The sequence below is a fragment of the Saccopteryx leptura genome, chromosome 3, assembly GCF_036850995.1.
Source record: "Saccopteryx leptura isolate mSacLep1 chromosome 3, mSacLep1_pri_phased_curated, whole genome shotgun sequence".
In the NCBI taxonomy this organism is placed as follows: domain Eukaryota; kingdom Metazoa; phylum Chordata; class Mammalia; order Chiroptera; family Emballonuridae; genus Saccopteryx; species Saccopteryx leptura.
In genome coordinates, this window is record NC_089505.1 from 207,143,492 (window position 1) to 207,163,358 (window position 19,867).

At 42.8% G+C, this 19,867-nt stretch overlaps 2 protein-coding genes across 6 annotated transcripts in view; one reads left to right on the plus strand and one right to left on the minus strand.

Moving 5' to 3' along the window:
* CD58 (CD58 molecule) overlaps positions 1 to 19,867 on the minus strand; it is a 67,626-nt gene that overhangs the window by 35,480 nt on the left and 12,279 nt on the right. The gene's annotated exons all lie outside the window — the stretch shown is intronic.
* On the plus strand, positions 11,520 to 12,215 carry LOC136397786 (nuclear cap-binding protein subunit 2). Its single transcript, XM_066372264.1, has one exon. The coding sequence runs from the start codon at positions 11,572 to 11,574 to the stop codon at positions 12,040 to 12,042; it is 471 nt and encodes a 156-aa protein (XP_066228361.1). The 5' UTR covers positions 11,520 to 11,571; the 3' UTR covers positions 12,043 to 12,215.

The following is a 19,867-nucleotide window of genomic DNA, read 5'->3' on the forward strand; positions in this document are numbered from 1 at the left end:
AGAGAGCAAGGGGGTGACAGGTAGAGAAGGAGGCTGCAGAGGCAGGTGGCGGCCAAGTCAGGGTGCATGAGGGAGTCTGGAGGGTGCCAGATAAGATGTGCTAAGGGTTTGGGATTTATCCCAATGGCAAGGGACAGCCACAGACAGGTTTTAAACAAAAGATGAGCGTGACATAATTTAAGTGTCCACAGGCTGACCATACACCGAGTGGACAGTGGTTGATGGACGCAAGCAGGGAGGCAAAAGAAGCAGAAGAGAGGCAGTGCGGCAGCAGGAGAGTGGCGGAAGCCAGGCCAAACCAGGGACACATCAGACTCAAGACCAGTTTGAGAGAAAAGTCATAGGAGCCAGTGACTGATGTGGAGACAAGGCAGAGGGAGGAGTTAATGGTGAGGTCAGGCAGGCCTCTATTCTTGGCTGACATGGGAGCTATTAAGATAAAAAACAATGACTGGAAGCAAGTCAGGGATGTGATGAAGATTAAGGATGCGAGGACCACATGCAGTGGCGTGCTGGAGCTGATTCCAACCTTCTGTCACAGCCAGTGGTTAGCGTCTCTGATCGACTCCCGGCAGATCACATGGTGGGAGTATGTCAGCCAAACGCTGGGGAAGGACACGAACGGCAGCCTTGGCACCCTGCACGCCAACCCAGTCACTAAACATTTACTGCCGCCACTAAGACTGAGAGAGTCTTGATGCCCCAAATGGGTTATTCATCTGGCTCCAGATTTGACTTTTTTTTTCGTTTTAGAGAGAGACAGACAGACCAGAAGGAAGAGAGATGAGAAGCATCAACTTGTAGTTGTATCACTTTAATTGTTCATTGATTGCTTCTCATATGTGCCTTGACCAGAGGGTTCCAACCAAGCCAGTGACCCCTTGCTCAAGCCAGCGACGTTGGGCTCAAGCCAGGGACCTTGGGCTTCAAGCCAGAGACCTTTGGGTTCAAGCCAGCGACCTCTGGGCTCAAGCCAGTGACCACTGAACCATGCTGATGATCCCATACTCAAGCTAGTGACCTTGGGGTTTCAAATCTGGGATCAGATCGATGCACTCTCCACTGCGCCACCACCCGTCAGGCCAGATTTGACTTTCTTGTTAAGACAGAAGAACAACTTTTAAGGGAAAGACATTAAACTAAAACTTGAGCCTGACTTGTGGTGGCCCAGTGGATAAAGCATCGACCTGGAACGCTGAGGTCGCTGGTTTGAAACCCTGGGCTTGCCCGGTCAAAGCACATATGAGAAGCAACTACTACAAGTTGATGCTTCCTACTCCTTGTCCCCTTCTCATCTTTCTCTCTCTCTCAAATCAATAAATAAAACCTTAAAAAAATAAACTAAAACTTGAAGTTTTTGCTTAGTAGCAATCAGTATAGCTACAAGAGCACAGGGAAATTGAGAACATTCACTAGACCAAGTGTAGGCAAGTATGTCCAGTAATTTCAAATAATAAGCAAATATCCCCCATTTGTCTATCTGCAAGGATTTTTTGAACCCAACCTTAATTTAGGGAGACTACCTTCAAAAACACACCAGCATCCCCCTCTTGCTTTGCTGATTAGGCACCATCTCTCTCCAACTCAACAGCAGTCCATGGGAAGGCAGGTAGAAGCAGGATTCAAAGGGGAGTCTATCTACACACCATGGTGGAGACTTAAAATGTCTTGTGAAGGAATGAATGAGTGAATGAGTGAATGAGTGAGTAGGCGGTAGTGGATGAGAAGATGTATGGCTGAACTCCCACACCTCTGGCAGCAGGAGGATGGCTTCTGTTTTTCCCCGGGAAAAGGAAAGTTCCCTGAACAGTGAACAGGAATCAGGAAGAAGCCAGGAATGGTGTGGAGAGAAGCAGGGGGAACAGAAGGGAGACTTACACATTAGGAAATAGGCCCTGAGAGGAACACCAACTGCTCAGTGTCACTCAGCAAGCTTACGGCAGCAGGGGGACCAGGACAGATTTCCTGACTCCCTGTATGGCTCCCCTTGTGCAACAGCACGGTTGCATCATTCATTCACTCATTCAATCATTCTGGAAATATTCACTGGGCATCTTTTCTTACAGGAGGGCCAGACAGACACAATCCCTGCCCTCTCACAGCTTACTTTCTGTTAGAGGGGTCAGACTTCACACAAACAATTACACAAACATCTAATTGCAACTGTGGTTGAGTGCCACACCAGCTAGCAGCATAGGGTGTCACTAAGAGCTCTGATTCGGGAGTCAACGAGGGGTCAGGGAGGGCTCCCTGAGTTCCAAAGAATGAGTAGAAGGAGGTCGGCCAAGGGGAGTTGGTGTACTGTAGGTCCATGTCCAGAGACAACAACTCTGGACAAGACCCCAAGGCTAGGTAGGGAGCAAGGCTGGAGAGCAATGACCTAAGACGAGGGCTGGACATAAAGGCAGGGGCCAGTCCTTGCAGGGCCTTGGACAAATGAAATCCTGTACTTTATTTTGAAATGAGAAAGCCACCAAAAATTTTTAAACGGGCAGTGCCAAAGTAAGATTAACTCTATGTAAAGACATCAATTATACATAGATACATACATATAATTTTACATAGATACAGAATAATCATGTATGTATTTTGCATATATATGTAGCTTTTTTTTTTTTTTTGGTGTGGATGCCCTAGCCTGTCCTCCAACTCCCATGTCAACTTCCAATTCTATAATCTACATTAAGAACTAAGAAAGTCAAGCCAAATAAAATAAAGGTGATTTGGTGGGACTTTGATATTTTTCTCCCTGCACACAAGGTCAAATAGAGACAAATGCATCACATAGAATGCACATCTATAAGAAATCTGCCATTGTTCATCTAACAAAAATGGTCTTATAGGCACACTTGTCTGCATCTTGCTTTTATCATCAATAATATCTTATGAAAGTCCCACCAAATCACCTTTATTTTATTTGGCTTGACTTTATTCTTTTTAATGGCTGTACATTATTCTAGGGTGTGAATGAACCATAAGCCTGATCACATTGGTGAACACACCATTTGTCCCTTAACTTCTTCTACTGCAGTAACACCTGCTCACGTACTGATGGGTTTGTAGCTATGGGGGAGAGTCCCAGGAGTGTGGCTGGGTGTTGCTAAATCAAAGGGTAGATTTTTTATTTTCAGAGAAGCTGCCACACCGCTTAGAAAAAAAGTCTTTTGCAATTTACATTTCCTTGAGTAATGCCTGAATTGCCTTTTCCTTATACTTCTAACAGCACCTGGTGATTTATTTTTGCACGTTTAACTACTGGACATAAAGCAGCATTTCACTGTTATTTAAATTTGCATTTTCCTGACAGCTAGACATTTAAGTATTTTTTCTATTTGTTGATTCTTTAGAGCTCCTTTTCTGAGCAATGTCTTTTTAATTATTTTTTATTTATTCATTTTAGAGAGAAGAGGGAGAGACAGAGGGAGAGAGAGAGAGAGGAGAGACAGAGAGAGAGAAGGAGGGAGGAGCTGGAAGCATCAATTCCCATATGTGCCTTGACCAGGCAAGCCCAGGGTTTTGAACCGGTGACCTAAGCATTTCCAGGTCGACGCTTTATCCACTGTGCCACCACAGGTCAGGCCTGAGCAATGTCTTTTTATAGCCTTTGTCATTTTTCTCTATTAGGTCACTTGTCCTTTTTTTCATCAAAGTTGAAGAGCTCCCTGTATGTCATAAGTCTTGTTGCTCCCAGGGGGAGTGGTGGTGTCACTCCCTATAAGAGGGCACCCCAAGGAGGGCCAGGCTCAGGCTGAAGGATCATGTTTTCTGTTTCAGGCAGCGTAAGACCCCCAAACAGAGACAGACACCCAGTAGACATGAGAGTACAGATTTGAGAACCATTGCATTTGTAGTGGCTTCTACCATTTCCTTCTCACAGTAACATCTTTACTGTGGTACTTCCAGACTAACCCTAAAGTAAGTTCCTGATATGATAATTCCCAATGAAAACTAAGAATAGGAGTAAATTTTTCCTGAAAGGTCACACACCATAAATGAATGAATGAATGAATGAATGAATGAATGAATATGCAAACAAACAGCAGCAAAGCGAAGTAGTCAGCAGGGAGCTGTTTGCTTTGCTTATAAAAGTGAGTGTTCAGAAAAGGGACCACAGGGACACTAACTTATCAGCATCAAAATGGAAAGTGCCCAGGGTGACTCTCAAAAGCCTGCCACCACAGGCCTGCTCAGCTATAAAATGGGAGTCATAATGCTTACCACAGAAGTTCATTCTGAGGTTTGAGTAAGGTTGACAGTCTTTACAAACTGGCTGACATGAAGTAGGCTTTCAACAGTTTTCTGCCTTTTTCTTTTTTAAGGTGAGAAGAGGGGAGATAGAGAGTCAGACTCCCACATATGCTCCGACCAGGATCCGCCTGGCAACCCCCATCTGGGGCCAGTACTTGAGTACAGAGCTATTCTTAACACCTGAGGCCAATGTTCAGACCAACCGGGCTATACTCAGTGCCCAGGGCCACACTTGAACCAGTTGAGCCACTGGCTTTGGAAGTGGAAGAGGTAGAGAAAAGGGAGGTGAAGGGGGGGGGGAGCAGATGGGCACTTCTCCTGTATGCCCTGACCGGGAATCAAACACAGGACATCCATCTGCTGGAACTACCCTCTATCCACTGAGCCACTGGACAAAGCCTTCTGTCTTTTTCTATCTGTAAGTCTAGCTACCATCAAGGCTTCCTTGGTTGGTGACCTTGGCTGTGTGAGAATTGGGCATGAAGTAAGTTTTTGTTTAAAAGCAGAGAGACCTACTCTTAATTTAGAGCTCTCTTTCCCCCTTTTGCCAACTTCTATTATGAATCTACCTTTGCCACCCAGCTTAGTGTATCCCAGGGTTCTCTTTACCAAGCCACAGTCGCAGAGCTCCAGGGAAAAGCAACCTGGTCTCATCTCTCCAGGCAGAGGAGAACAGAAGCTCCATCTCCACACATGCTGCAGATGGCTTTTCCAGTCTACCTGAATCATTACCAGCTAGAAGCAGCGGTCCTTGGGACTTGGACGTGAGCTGCAAAGTATAGAATTGTGACAACAATTCCAGTGCCATGCGGACTTTTCCTGGATATGGACTTTTCCTGGACTCTTGCTCCTTGGAACAGCTCCTAACAGACTCAACTGGGGTTGGGTTGCATTTATCAGGGACTTGGCATGGTGTTGGGGCCAACTTGGACTTGGTGAACATGTTAAGGACACTACTCTTTTATGGATTCTTGCTGTATTGGCCAAGAGTTTGCTTAAAGGCTTTAATCACTGTAAAAAAAAAATAAAAAAAAATAGAAGACTGGATAAAGAAGATGTGGCACATATACACTTACAACAAAATGGTGGGATCTTGATAACATTATACGGAGTGAAATAAGTAAATCAGAAAAAAACAAGAACTGCAGGATTCCACACATTGGTGGGACATAAAAACGAGACTAAGAGACATGGACAAGAGTGTGGTGGTTATGGGGGGGGGGGGGCAGGAGAGGGAGGGAAGGAGGAAGAGGGGGAGGGGGTGGGGGAGGGGCACAAAGAAAACTAGATAGAAGGTGACGGAGGACAACCTGACTTTGGGTGATGGGTATGCAACAGAATTGAATGACAAGATAACCTGGACATGTTTTCTTTGAATATATGTACCCTGATTTATTGATGTCACCCCATTAAAATAAAAATTTATTTATTAAAAAAAAAACAAAATCAATAAAAAAAATTTTTTTTAAAAAAAGGAAAAAAAAAAAGCAGAAAGAGATGGAGGGGAAAACTGTATCCTCCCTAATGGGACCGCATAAGCTGACATCTCATGCTAGTCAGAATATTTATTTATTTATTTATTTATTTATTTATTTATTTATTGGTGAAGAGCCAGAGAGAGGGACAGATAGGAAGGGAGAGAGATGAAAAGCATCAATTCTTCGCTGCAACACCTTAGTTGTTCACTGATTGCTTTCTCATATGTGCCTTGACCATGGGGCTACAGCAGACCGAGTGACACCTTGCTTAAGCCAGCAACCTTGGACTCAAGCTGGTGAGCCTTGCTCAAACCAGATGAGCCCGCACTCAAGCTGGCGACCTCGGGGTCTCGAACCTGGGTCCTCCGCATCCCAGTCCGATGCTCTATCCACTGCGCTTCTGCCTGGTCAGGCCAGGATTTTTATTTTTTAACTATTGGAGGTTTATTTGTTTTAAAGAATTTCAAATGATCTTTTTATTTTAAAGATATGAGGGTACTTAATGCCTACATGGAGAGTGACCATATATCTAAAAACAACTTCAATTTCAAATAATCTATTGCAGTATTCTTATAAAATATCATCATTACAACTAATTTTTTATAGTTCTCCTTATATGGCATAAAGTCAGGAGTAGAACTAAAATATCTTGCAGTTAATAAAGTGTCTAATTTTCAATTTAGAAAACATGATCACAGGCCCTGGCCGGTTGGCTCAGCAGTAGAGTGTCCACCTGGCATGTGGAAGTCCTGAGTTCGATTCCCAGCCAGGGCACACAGGAGAAGTGCCCATCTGCTTCTCCACCCTTCCCCCTCTCCTTCCTCTCTATCTTTCCCTTCCCCTCCTGCAGCCAAGTCTCCATTGGAGCAAAGTTGTCCAGGGCGCTGAGGATGGCTCTGTGGCCTCTGCCTCAGGCACTAGAATGGCTCCGGCCGCAACAGAGCAACGCCCCAGATGGGCAGAGCATCACCCCCTGGTGGGCGTGCCGGGTGGATCCCGGTCAGGCGCATGCGGGAGTCTGTGTGACTGCCTCCCCGTTTCCAACTTCAGAAAAATACAAAAAAAAAAACAAAACCCACAACATGATCACCATAACTGTTGGGTTACTAAAAAGGGACCCCCACTCCCAGCCATAAGTTCCTCTGCATGTTTTTACTTGAGTCCTGGGATTTAGATTGACTACCACTTTCAGTTCACTTAATCTAACACTTACTATTGGAAGAGCTTATAAATATGTATTCTGTGAATTCCTTAAAACGATATTAGGCTATTATTAACCCTATTTTGCAGGTGAGGAAACTAAGGCACATAAAGGTTAAGTGACTTGCCAGTTAAGTGGTGAAACTGGATTTGAACCCAGACAGTCTGACTTTAGAATGCTCTTAATTACTATTTCTTATTGGCTTGCTACATGGCATATGGCTATAACAATTGGTGACATGATACAGGATTTCTCAGGATGCAGTTTCTAGGCTGTACTGGGACAGCAAATGTTACGAATGAGAGAGTCAAACCATGCTTCTTGGAAGTCAAGCATAACTCTGATATCTAAGTGAGGTACCAAGTTCAGTGGTCCCCAAACCACAAACATTCCTTCAGGACCAGAGGGACCTCAGAGAACAAGAGTCTGTGCCTCTCCCTTACCCTACTTCATGGAAGTGAGGAAATAGAAGGTTTGAGTGAGCAAGAAAGAAACCCAAATACTTAAAATGTTACATGGGAACCCAAATTTAAACCCAAGTGTGGTTTTTATTTATTTATTTTTAAGATGTTACCAAGAAAAATGAGTCAGGGTTTCATAACTAAAGACCATGAGACACTAAGCTGAAAGGAAGGCCCTAAAAGTATGTGGTGTGTATAATGGCAAATAAAATGTGAGATGTGGATACTTTCCTTTGCACACTAAACCAGAGCAGAGCCCACCCTTTTCATGGCCTTGTTGTGGTCTCTTTGGGCCTGATAAACACTGCTTATCTCACCCTGATGACTCCTTGGGACCCCACCCCACCACAAAAGCATGCAAGCACCCAGTGGGCAGTAGCTAGACTTGGTATACCTGGGGCATTTGCTGAGTGGCCTCAGACCCAGCACTGGCACCAAGTTTGAAGATGTGTCATTCTGGTCCCCTAGAGGTGACTCACTGGAAACCTCCTTCATACACCTCGAGTACTTCCAGGTTCTCTCAGTGACTGAACCTAACAGCCTGCAGGTGGAGGCAGGCAGAAGCAGATTTCGGGGTGCTCTGGGACTTTCGCTGACTCACCCACAGGCCCAGTGCTGGTATAAAAAAACAGGCCTGGTGTGCAGCTTGGTCCTTCCTGTGCACATCCAGGCCCAGCAGAGGCAGTCACAAACCGTAAATTGCTTATAGCTCAAAACAGGTTGCCCAAGGCCAGTCTCGGGCAGCATCTGACATTGCCTGTACCAGAGTCCCTCCCAAGAAGCCCAGAAACAACATACCCAGTGGCCAGCTTTAGACAACATCAGACAGGATCTAATAAGGTTCCCAAGTGGCATAGCCAATGGGAGATCTCAGCAAGCACCAGACCTTGCTGAGGTGAATTCTGCTCCAGGTGGTCAGCACCTGCACAGCAGCTTGCATGCCGTGGTCAAGGTTGTGCCTCACAGTTAGCCAGACTGAGGGTTGATCCCACATACAAACAGGCCAGTAGCCATCAAGATTCAATTATAACAAGAGGGCCCATGTAACACACACAAGGGACATTCCTGGAGCACCCAGTTCAGGCGATCAAGGAGACTGTACTACTCCACCCACATGAAACCTGCTATATAAGGCCACCCCATCAAGACTGGGAGTCACAGATCAATCTAATAAACAGAAACAAACACAAAGAGGCAGTCAAACTGGGGAGATAGAGAAACATGCCTCAAATGAAAGAACAGGAGAAATCTCCAAAAAAAGAGCTAAATGAAATGGAGGCAAGCAATTTATCATATATAAAGTTCAAAGCACTAATTATAAGAATGCTCAACAGCATGAAAAAGGATATAGAAACCATAAAAAAGGACCAGTCAGAAATGATTAATATCTGAAATAAAGAATACACTAGAGCCTAATTGTGGGGGCACAGTGGCTAGAGCATTGACCTGGGTCCTGAGGACCTAGGTTTGAAACCCTGAGGTTGCCGGCTTGAGCGTAGGCCCACCAGCTTGAGCAGGGGGTCAATGACTTGAGTGTGGTATCACAGAAATGACCCCATGGTTGCTGGCTTGAGCAAGGGGTCACTGGCCCAGCTGGAGCACCCCACTCCCCAGTCAAGGCACATATGAGAAAACAATCAATGAACAACTAAAGTGCCACAACTATGAATTGATTCTTCTCATCTCTCTCCATTCCTGTCTGTCTGTCCCTGTCCGTCTCTGTTGCTCTGTATATTTAAAAAAAAAAATACACTAGAAGGAATAAACATAGTTTAGATGAAATACAGGATCCAATCAGAGATTTGGGAAAAAAAATGGTAAAAACAACACTCAATGTGAGCAGCCAAAAAAGAATTTGAAAAAAGTGAGGATAGTTTGGCCCTAGCTGGGTAGCTTAACCATTGTCCCAGCATGCCAAGGTCAATCCCAAGTCAGGGCACAGACTCAAAGCAACCAATGAGTTCACAACTAAATGGAACAACTAAATAAAACAAGTTATGCACTCTTTCCCTCGCTCTCTCTTTCTTTCTCTCTCTCTCAAATCAATGGCAAAATATGAGATTAGCTTAAGATACCTTTGGGACAACATGAAGAATAACAATCAGAGGGAGAATACAGCAAGCAAGTTATCAAGAATCTATTTGAAGATATAATGATGAAAAACTTACCTAACCTGATAAAAGAAAAAAACACAAAAATCCAGGAAGCTCTGAGACTTCCAAACAAGAAGAACCCAAAGAGGCCCACACTAAGACACATCATAATTAAAATGGCAAATGTTAAACACAAAGAGAATCTTAAAAGCAGCAAGAGAAAGACAGCATCTGCACACTAAGTGTGTGCCCATCATACCAAGCAAACTCTCTTTTGTCTAGCTTTTATCATTTAAAATTGAAGGAGAAATAAAGAGCTTTCCAGACAAGATAAGAATTAAAGAAGTTTGGTACCACCCAACCAGTACTACAAGAACTTTGATGATGATGATGACGACTACAATAACGAGGAGAGGAAAAGAGGAAGTGAAGAAAAGGAGGAGAAGGGGGAAGAAGAGGAGAAGGAGAAAGAAGAAGAGGAAAAGGAGGGAGAAAGAGGAGAAGAAAGAGGAAGAGGAGAAGGTAGAATAGAAGAAGAGGAGGAGGAAGAAGAGGAGGAGAAGAGGAGGAAGAGGAGGAAGAAGATGAAAAGGAGGAAGAGGAGTAGGAGAAGGAAGAGGAGGAGGAAGAAGAGAGAAGGAGAAAGAGAAAAGGAGGAGGAGAAGGCGAGGAGGATGAGGAGATGAGGAGGAGGATGCAGAGGAGGAAGAGGGAGAAAAAGAGAAAAAAAAGGAGAAAAGAAACCCAAAGAAACATAGTTAAATGAATAAAATGGCAATAAATATGTATCTATCAATAATCACTTTAAATGTAAATGGCTCACATGCTTTAATCAAAAGACATAAGGTAGTTGAATGGATATGCTGTCTACAAGAAGCCCAACAAATGATAACATACAGAATGAAAATAAAAGGATAGAAAAAGATATTTCATGCAAAGGGAAAGGGAAAAAAAAGCTGGGGTAGCAATACTTACATCTGACAAAATAGACTTTAAAACAGACTATCTTAAGAGACAAGGATATTACATAATGATAAAGGGAGCAATTCAACAAGAGGATAAAAACACTGAAAATATACAAATATACAGAGGCTAAGTAACATGTTTCTAAACAACAAATGGGTTAACAATGAGGTCAAGGTAGAAATCAAATGGGTTAACAATGAGACCAAGATTATACCTGACCAGTGGTGGGGCAGTAGATAGAGCATTAAAAAACCCTGAGGTTGCCAGCTTGAGCACAGGCTCACCCAACTTGAGTGCAGGCTCACCAGCTTGAGCATCATAGGATCATAGACAAAATCCCATGCTTGCGGGTTGAGACCCCCAAACAAGGCATGTATGAAAAGCAGTCAATGTATAATTAAAGTTCTACAACTACAATTTGACACTTCTCATCCCTCTCCCTTCCTAAATCTCTCTCTCTCTCTCTCTCGCTAAAGAAGAGAAAAAAGATACCTTGAAACAAATGAGAACACAAAAACCCAAAATCTATGGGACATAGCAAAAGCAGTCCTAAGAGGGAAACTCATAGCATTACTGGCCTACTTCAAGGAACAAGAAAAATTTGAAATAAACATTCTAACTCTACACTTACAAGAACTAGAAAAAAAAAAAAAAAAAAAGAAGTCCAAAGTGAGTAGAAAGAAGGAAATAATAAAAATCAGAGAGAAAAATAAATGAAATAGAATCTTAAGAGAAACAATATAAAAGATAAATGAACCAAGAGCTGGTTCTTTGTAAAAGGTAAACAAGATTGACAAAACTTGAACCAGATCCACCAAGAAAAAAAGAGAGAGGACTGAAATAAATAAAATCAGAAATGAAAGAGAAGAAGTATCAACTCACACCAAAGAAACACAAAGGATTGTAAAAAAAATATTATGAACAACTATATGACAATTGGACAATCTGGACAAAAGGAAGCAATTCCTAGAAATATACAATCTTCCAAAACTGAATCAGGCAGAATCAGAAAATCAGAATGGCCAGATTACAACTAATGAAGTTAGAAAGTAATAAAAAAAAAAACACCTCTGAGGCGCCGGTTTTCCCGGGAGTGGCGGCGTCCTCGTCCCCCTGTCTGCACTATGTCAGGTGGCCTCCTGAAGGCGCTGAGCAGCGATTCATATGTGGAGCTGAGCAGGTACCGGGACCAGCACTTCCAGGGTAACATTCACGAACAGGAGAAATTACTCAAAAAAAGCTGTACGTTGTATGTTGGAAATCTTTCCTTCTACACAACTGAAGAACAAATCTATGAACTCTTCAGCAAAAGTGGTGACATAAAGAAAATTGTTATGGGCCTGGATAAAATGAAGAAAACAGCATGCGGTTTCTGCTTTGTGGAGTACTATTCAAGAGCAGATGCAGAAAATGCCATGCGGTACATAAGTGGAACTCGTTTGGATGACCGGGTGATTCGCACAGACTGGGACGCAGGCTTTAAGGAGGGCAGGCAATATGGCCGTGGATGGTCTGGGGGCCAGGTACGAGATGAGTATCGAAAGGACTATGATGCTGGCAGAGGAGGGTATGGAAAACTGGCCCAAATCCAGTGAGCAGGAAGAACCTCATCGTGCAAAACTTAGTCCTTTGGCCTGTTGAATTTGACCACATTACCCAAGGTCTGCAAACCTGCCATTTTTACCAAGGTTTGATCAGTGTCTCTACTGAACCAGAAGCCACTTCATGGTTTTCCTTTGAAAATTATTAAAGGACAAAATCCAAATTGGTCAGGTAAAAAAAAAAAAAAAACAACTCCATCCCTGTCTGGGTCGCTCGGTTGGTTAGTGTGTCATACCCACGTACCGGAGCTGTGGGCTTGACCCCTGGTCACGATGCATGTGAGAACTGACCAATGAATGCATTAGTGTGTGGAGTAGCATATTAATATTTTTTCTCTCACTCTCTAAAATCAATAATAATAACAAAAATCTCCCAACAAACAAAAATCCTGGACCAGATGGCTTCACAAGCGAATTTACCAAACATTCAAAGAACTAACACCTGTCCTTCTCAAACTAGTCCAAAAAAGAGGAGGAAAAACTCCTAAGCTCATTTTACCAGGTCAGCATTATCCTGATTCCAAAACCAGATAAAAACATTACAAAAAGAGAAAATTATAAGTCAATATTCCTGATGAACATAGATGCTAAAATCCTCAACAAAATACTGCCAAACCAGACCCAGCAATACATGAAAAAGATCGTACACCATGACCGAGTGGGATTCATTCTGGGGAGGCAAGGCTGGTACAAATTTGCAAATCAATAAATGTGACACACCACATAAACAAAATAAACGATGAAAACCACATGAACATATCAAAAATGCAAGAAAATAATTTTTGACAAAATCCAGCAGCCATATATGATGAAATCTCTTAGCAAAGTGAGAATAGAGGAAACACCTCAACGTAATAAAAGCCATATATGACGAATTCACAGCCAACATTATACACAACAGGAAAAAAACGAAAAGTGTTTTTGTAACATCAGGAGCAAGATAAGGATATTTGCTTTCACCACTCTTATTCAACATACTGGAAGTCCTAGCCACAACAATCAGACAAGAAGAAGAAATAAAAGGCATCCAAATAGGAAAGGAAAAAGTAAATGTCATTATCTTCAGATAACATGATACTATTTATACAGAACAATAAAGATTCTTCAAAAATACTACTAGAACTGACAAATGAATTCAGTAAAGTAGTACAGTACAAAATAAATATCCAGAAGTCAGTTGCATTTTTATACACCAATATCGAACTATCAAAAAGGAAAACTAAGAAAACAATTTCATTCACAACTGCATCAAAGTTAAATAAATAATGTATCTAGGAATAAATTTAATCAAGGAGGTAAAAGACCTATACTCAGAAAATTATCAGATGTTGAAGAAACTGAGGAATATAGAAATAAGCAGAAGCATATACTGTTTATGAATAGGAAGAATTAGCATCATTAAAATATCCATACTACCCAAAGCAATCTATTCAACACAATTCCTATCAAGATATCAACTGCATATTTTACAGAACAAAACAAATACTCCAAAAATTTATATGGAAACACAAAAGACCCAGAATAGCCACAACAATCTTGAGGGAGAAGAACAAAGTTGGAGAAATCACACTACTTGATATCGAACTATACTTACAAGGCAACAGTAATCAAAGTAGCATGATACTGGCATAAAAACAACCAGTAATGTCCAGGTAACAGAACAGAATAGAGAGCCTAGAAATAAACCCACGCCTTTATGCTCAATTAATATTTGAAATGGAGGCAAAAACATACAATGGGGTAAAGATAATCTATGCAATAAATAATATTGGGAAAACCAGACAGATAAGTGCAAAAAAATTAAACTAGACCACCTTCTTTTACCATCCACAAGAATAAAAGCAAATGGATTAAAGGCCAAAACGTTAGCCTCCAAACCATAAAAATCTTAGAAAAAAACACAGGCAGTAAAATCTCAAACATTTCTCACAGCAATATTTTCTCAGATATATCTCCTTGGGCAAGGAAAACATAAGAAAAAAAATAAATGAAATTGACTACACCAAACTAAAAAGCTTTTGCACAGCAAATGAAACCATCACAAAATGAAAAACCAACGCACTGAATGGAAGGGCATATTTGCCAATGATACATATAATAAGGGGTTAATATCCAAAATTTATAAAGCACTTATACATTTTAAGACCAAAATAGAATACAATGAAAAAATGGTCAACGGACCTAAATAGGCAATTCTCTACAGAGGACATACCGACGGCCAATATACATATGAAAAAGTGTTCAATGTCACTAATCATCAGAGAAATGCAAATTAAAACCACAATGAGATACTACCTCACACCTGTTAGAATGGCTCTCATCAATAAATCAGTAAGCTACAAGTGTTGATGAGGATGTGGAGAAAATGGAACCCTCATGCACTGTTGGTAGGAATGCAGACTGGTGCAGCCACTGTGGAAAACACTATGGAGATTCCTCAAAAAATTAAAAATGTAACAGCCTTATGACTCAGTGATTCCACTTCTGGGACTATATCTGTAGAAATCCAAAACACTAATTTTAAAGACTATATTAAGGTGACCAATCGTCCTCCTTTAGGGAAGACATTCCTTCTTTTGTAGGTTCTGTTCTCCCTTGAAAAGTGTCCTTCTACATGTTCTCCTTTTTGAAATTGGAAGACTCATCTGTAAACGTCTGTATTCGATCAATGCAGAGTTGATCTGTTGCTTGCGATGTGACGTATTTGTATTTGACATGACGATTCGTCAAGGATCAGTACAGTGCGGCAAGACGTGATTATGAGACGCATGCACTCCTCACGGGGGACCTTGAGAGAGCTTATGATATAACGAGCATGCAAATGGCTTTGTGTACTTCTTATTGAAATATGACCGGGCACATACGACATGTAGACTCATGATTATTTCTTTCTCAGTGAATATTCAATCATAGACAGGTAAGCACAATTCATGTTGTATTAATTCATTATCTATTTAAATAATGTTGTATAATTTCATTATCTATTAATTTCCAAATACGTATAATTTTATTTATAAGTATTTTCCCCAAATTTGAGTTTTAAAGTGGAAATCTAACCTTAAATCATATCTATTAATAACATGTTTTGATTAAATAGTTGCATAAAACACGTTTTTTTAATTAGAAAATGATAAATACACCTAAATATCACTTCCAATTAGTGGTTTTGTTTGATATTTAGTTTTACTAAATGAATACTTTTTTCTTACAATTATTATTAAAAATTAATAGGCATATAAGCATAACAATATAAAATATTACAAATGTTTTTACTATGCATTTATCATATTATAGTATAGTATACTGTTGCAATGAATAAAATGTTTCTTTTATTTATGATATTATTTTCTTCAACTTATTTTTGTCCTTTTCATTGTAAAAAATTGGTCACCTTAACTATATGCACCCTTATGTTCATTGCAGCATTATTTACAATAGCTAAGATTTGAAAGCAGCCCATCAGTAGATGAGTGGATCAAAAAGCTGTGGTATAGGACCTGGCCAGTTTGCTTAATGGTAGAGTGTTAACCAGTGTGTGGATGTCTGGGTTTGATTCCTAGTCAGGGTACACAGGAAAAGTGACCATCTGCTTCTCTACCCTTCCCCCTCTCCTTCCTCTCTATCTCTCTCTTCCCCTCCCGCAGCCAAGGCTCCATTGGAGCAAAGTTGGCCCTGGGTGCTGAGGATGGCTCCATGGCCTCTGCCTCAAGCGCTAGAATGGCTCCAGTTGCAAGGGAGCAAGGGCCCCAGATGGACAAAGCATCGCCCCCTGGTGGGTTTGCTGAGTGGATCCCACTAGGGCGCATGCAGGAGTCTGTCTCTCTGCCTCCCTTCTTCTCACTTCAGAAAAATTTAAAAAAAAAAAAGTTGTGGTACATTTACACAATGGAACACTACTCAGCCATAAATAAAAGAAGGAAATCTTATACTTTGAGACAGCACAGATGGACCTGGACAGCACTATGCTAAGAGAAATAGCCAGTTAGAGAAAGACAAACACTCACATGTGAAATCTCATGAACAAAATAAACTAATAAACAAAACAGAAACAGACTCATAGAGAACAGACTGATAGCAGTCAAGAGGGAAAGGGCTTGCAAGGCTGGGTGAAAAAGGTAAAAAGGATTAAGCAAAACAACAAAACTCCAAAATTCATTGACACAGACAACAGTATGGTGATTATCAGAAGGAACAGCGGGAAAGGGGGAGGTAAAACAGGGTACGGGGTGGGGGGGGAGAAATGGCGATGGAAGTTGACTTGGGGTGGTGAACACACAGTGCAATGTATAGATGATGTACTACAGAATTATATACCTGAAACCTATATGATTTTATTAACCAATATCATCCTAATAAATTTAATAAATACATAAATTAAAAAGTGAGATATGAAAAAGTGAGGGTGGGGGAAGGGGACAAGGGAGCTTTGAATGCAGGGTGGAAGAAAAACCAGAGCAAATCCACCCATCCATCCGTCCGTCGGTCCGTCTGTCCATCCAAGGAGCAAAGAACAGGGAAACTCCATAAATATCGGTTAAGTGCATTAACTAAACTGATCAAAATATAACTTAAACACAGGCCAAAAGGCAGGGCTTCCCAACAGAACAACACAATTTGAGTCACCCCAAACCCTGAGTTTTGTAAGACCTCAAACTGCTGGCTGAAGAACCACAAGTTGGCAGGAAGAGGTCCAGATATTTAACAGGAACCAAAGAACCAACGACCTGGGATCCCTCAGCTGCAGTCAGAACAGAGCCCTGCCGCCCTCTACCTGCCAGCAGCTTCACAGCAAGACTGGAGAGGTCTGCTGGCTGCCCCCCCAATCCCAGCCCATGCTGTTCCTTCTGAGATGTCCCATTTGTTTCCTGCTTTCCCTGCAAGTTGAACTAGATGTCACCTGCCAACTGTGGTGGGCCTCAGGGCACTGCACCCACTCGGGGAGGTCAGCCCCCAATCCAAATTAACAGCCTGTCTGAGGTTTGAGGAAACACAACTTGTCCCTGGTGCCACTTCTACAAGACAAGCCAACCACACTTCCAGGTGGAGAAAAGGTTTTTTGTTAGACATGAGCAATGTGATTTTTTTTTTTTTTGCATTTTTCCGAAGCTGGAAACAGGGAGGCAGTCAGACAGACTCCCACATGCACCCCACAGGGATCCACCCGGCATGCCCACCAGGGGGCGATGCTCTGCCCATCTGGAGCGTTGCTCTTTTGCAACCAGAGCCATTCCAGCACCTGAGGCAGAGGCCACAGAGCCATCCTCAGAGCCTGGGCCAACTTTGCTCCAATGGAGCCTTGGCTGCGGGAGGGGAAGAGAGAGACTGAGAGGAAGGAGAGGGGGAGGGGTGGAGAAGCAGATGGGCGCCTCTCCTGTGTGCCCTGGCCGGGAATCGAACCTGGGACTCCTGCACGCCAGGCTGATGCTCTACCACTAAGCCAACCAGCCAGGGCCCAGCAATGTGATTTTAAAAGACTTCTTTCTTGCTCTAAAATATTTTTATGGTTCACACGGCCTGCAGATAGTAACAGTTAAGTTAAAAATTTATGATGCAAAGGAAAAAATTCCCCTAAAAGTTTCAGTACCAAACCGAATATATTAAGTGTGGCATTCCCCCTGTAGGTAAGGACATTGTAACGGTGATTGGCTGAAGGCTCAGTCAGGCCTGGAGCTAGCAGGGTCTTGGGGGACTGCATTCTTGACCCTTTTACTTCTCCTCTGAACTCACATCTCACTTTCAGCTGATGCCCACCTGGAGCACTGGAGGCTGGTAGCCTGGGGGGCAGTCTCTATTTATACATATGCACAGATATCTAAGTACAGAAGAGTGGCCACGCTCCCAAAATGACTAGACCAGTGCTGGTATCAAGTAATCTATCTGTCTTAAATTCATTCTCAAATTAGTCAGACCCCATGTCCCAATTTTGGGGTCAAAATATGCTCACCAGTTATGTAGGTAATAAAGAACATGCTCTTTCTACTTTAGGAAGGTTAGTGCAACTCATTTATTTAGCCTAGTTCTCAGTAAATCCAATTCAATGAACCCTCAGCCAGAGCCTCAACAATATTAAACAGCAGCAGCACCTACATCGACTACATTTGGGCGACTGTGTGCCATGCATTTGTTCTAAAAAGCTAGATCGGTCAGTCTGTCCTCACTCATTTAGTCCTCAACTCAACTTCATGAAGTTGGTCTTACTGTGTTTTTCATTCACCAAGTATTGTATGTATCCAGCCATCCTATGTCCCAGGCACTGTAACAAGCAGTCAGGATACAGCAGTCCACAAAGCACGGAACTGTGCCCTCTTGGAGTTTATGTTAGAGTGACTGGGGAGGAACACAGCACATGGAATAGTTAGTTAAGCATCTTCCTGTTGGGCGATGTCAAGTGCTACCAAGGAAAACAAAGCCAAGTATGAGGGGATACTGATGAGGAATAACGAGGATGCTACCGTATGTGAGGTGGTCACAGTTGGCATGAGAGCAGGGCCCAGAAAAAGTGAGTGAGCAAGCTTGGGACGATGGGGAAGAGTAGTCCAAATAGTGAGAACCACCAGGTCACAGAGAAGGAACCTGGGACCTGGAGAGGTTCAGAAGCTCACCGAGTCACTCAGCTGATCCAGGATGGTACTGGGGGCCAGACACAGGCAGCCCTGGCTCTGATGCCTGCACTGTAGGCCACAGCGAGATGCCCTGGGTTTTCTTGGTTGATTCCACCCTGGCCCAGTCTGTCAGTACTTTGTTTCCATGGCTGTGCAAGGCAGAAATCCACTGGTCTCGGCTACCACAGCACTGCTTGCCTGTCTCAACCTATTTCAGGCTGAAACTGTAGTCACCTGACTCCTAGTGAGCAATAAATCCCCTGGTCCCCCAGTCCAGAAACTCCCCAGACCGTGCCTTCCACGTGCTCCTGGCGGCCAAGGGACTCCTTGCCTCCTTTATGAGCTCATCCAGAACTCAGGTGCCGGTTCTCTACATCAACTTCCCTTTGAGTTTTTCTGTCTTCCACTGTGTTAACATACTCTCCCTTTTATGTCCTTGTCCTCCTTTCCCAAGCTGGTTCCTGTGCAGTCTGCTTCAGTAGTAGCCACTCACCACACGTGGCTTGTGCGTACATGAAATGTTAGTCCGAAATGAGATGTATGTGAGTATAAAATATTAACCAGATGCTGAAGATTTAGTGTGAAAAAGGGAATATAAAAATCTCTCACTTATATCAACTACATGTTGAGATGAAAATATTGTGGCAATATTAGGTTAAATAAAATACATTAAAATTAATTTCACCTGGCCCTGGCCGGTTGGCTCAGCGGTAGAGTGTCGGCCTGCCGTGTGGGGGACCCGGGTTCGATTCCCGGCCAGGGCACATAGGAGAAGCGCCCATTTGCTTCTCCACCCTCCCACTTCTTTCCTCTCTGTCTCTCTCTTCCCCTCCCGCAGCCAAGGCTCCATTGGAGCAAAGATGGCCCGGGCGCTGGGGATGGCTCCTTGGCCTCTGCCCCAGGCGCTAGAGTGGCTCTGGCCGCGGCAGAGCGACGCCCTGGAGGGACAGAGCATCGCCCCCTGGTGGGCAGAGCGTAGCCCCTGGTGGGCGTGCCGGGTGGATACCAGTCGGGCGCATGCGGGAGTCTGTCTGACTGTCTCTCCCCGTTTCTAGCTTCAGAAAAATACAAAAAAAAAAAAAATTAATTTCACCTGTTTTATGTTATATTTCTCTTTGCCAGCACTACTTAGCCTGTGCTTTCAAGATAACCACCATCATGCTCAAAAGCCTATTAGTCTTGACTTCGTATTTCAGACAGAATATACCTGAGACCTC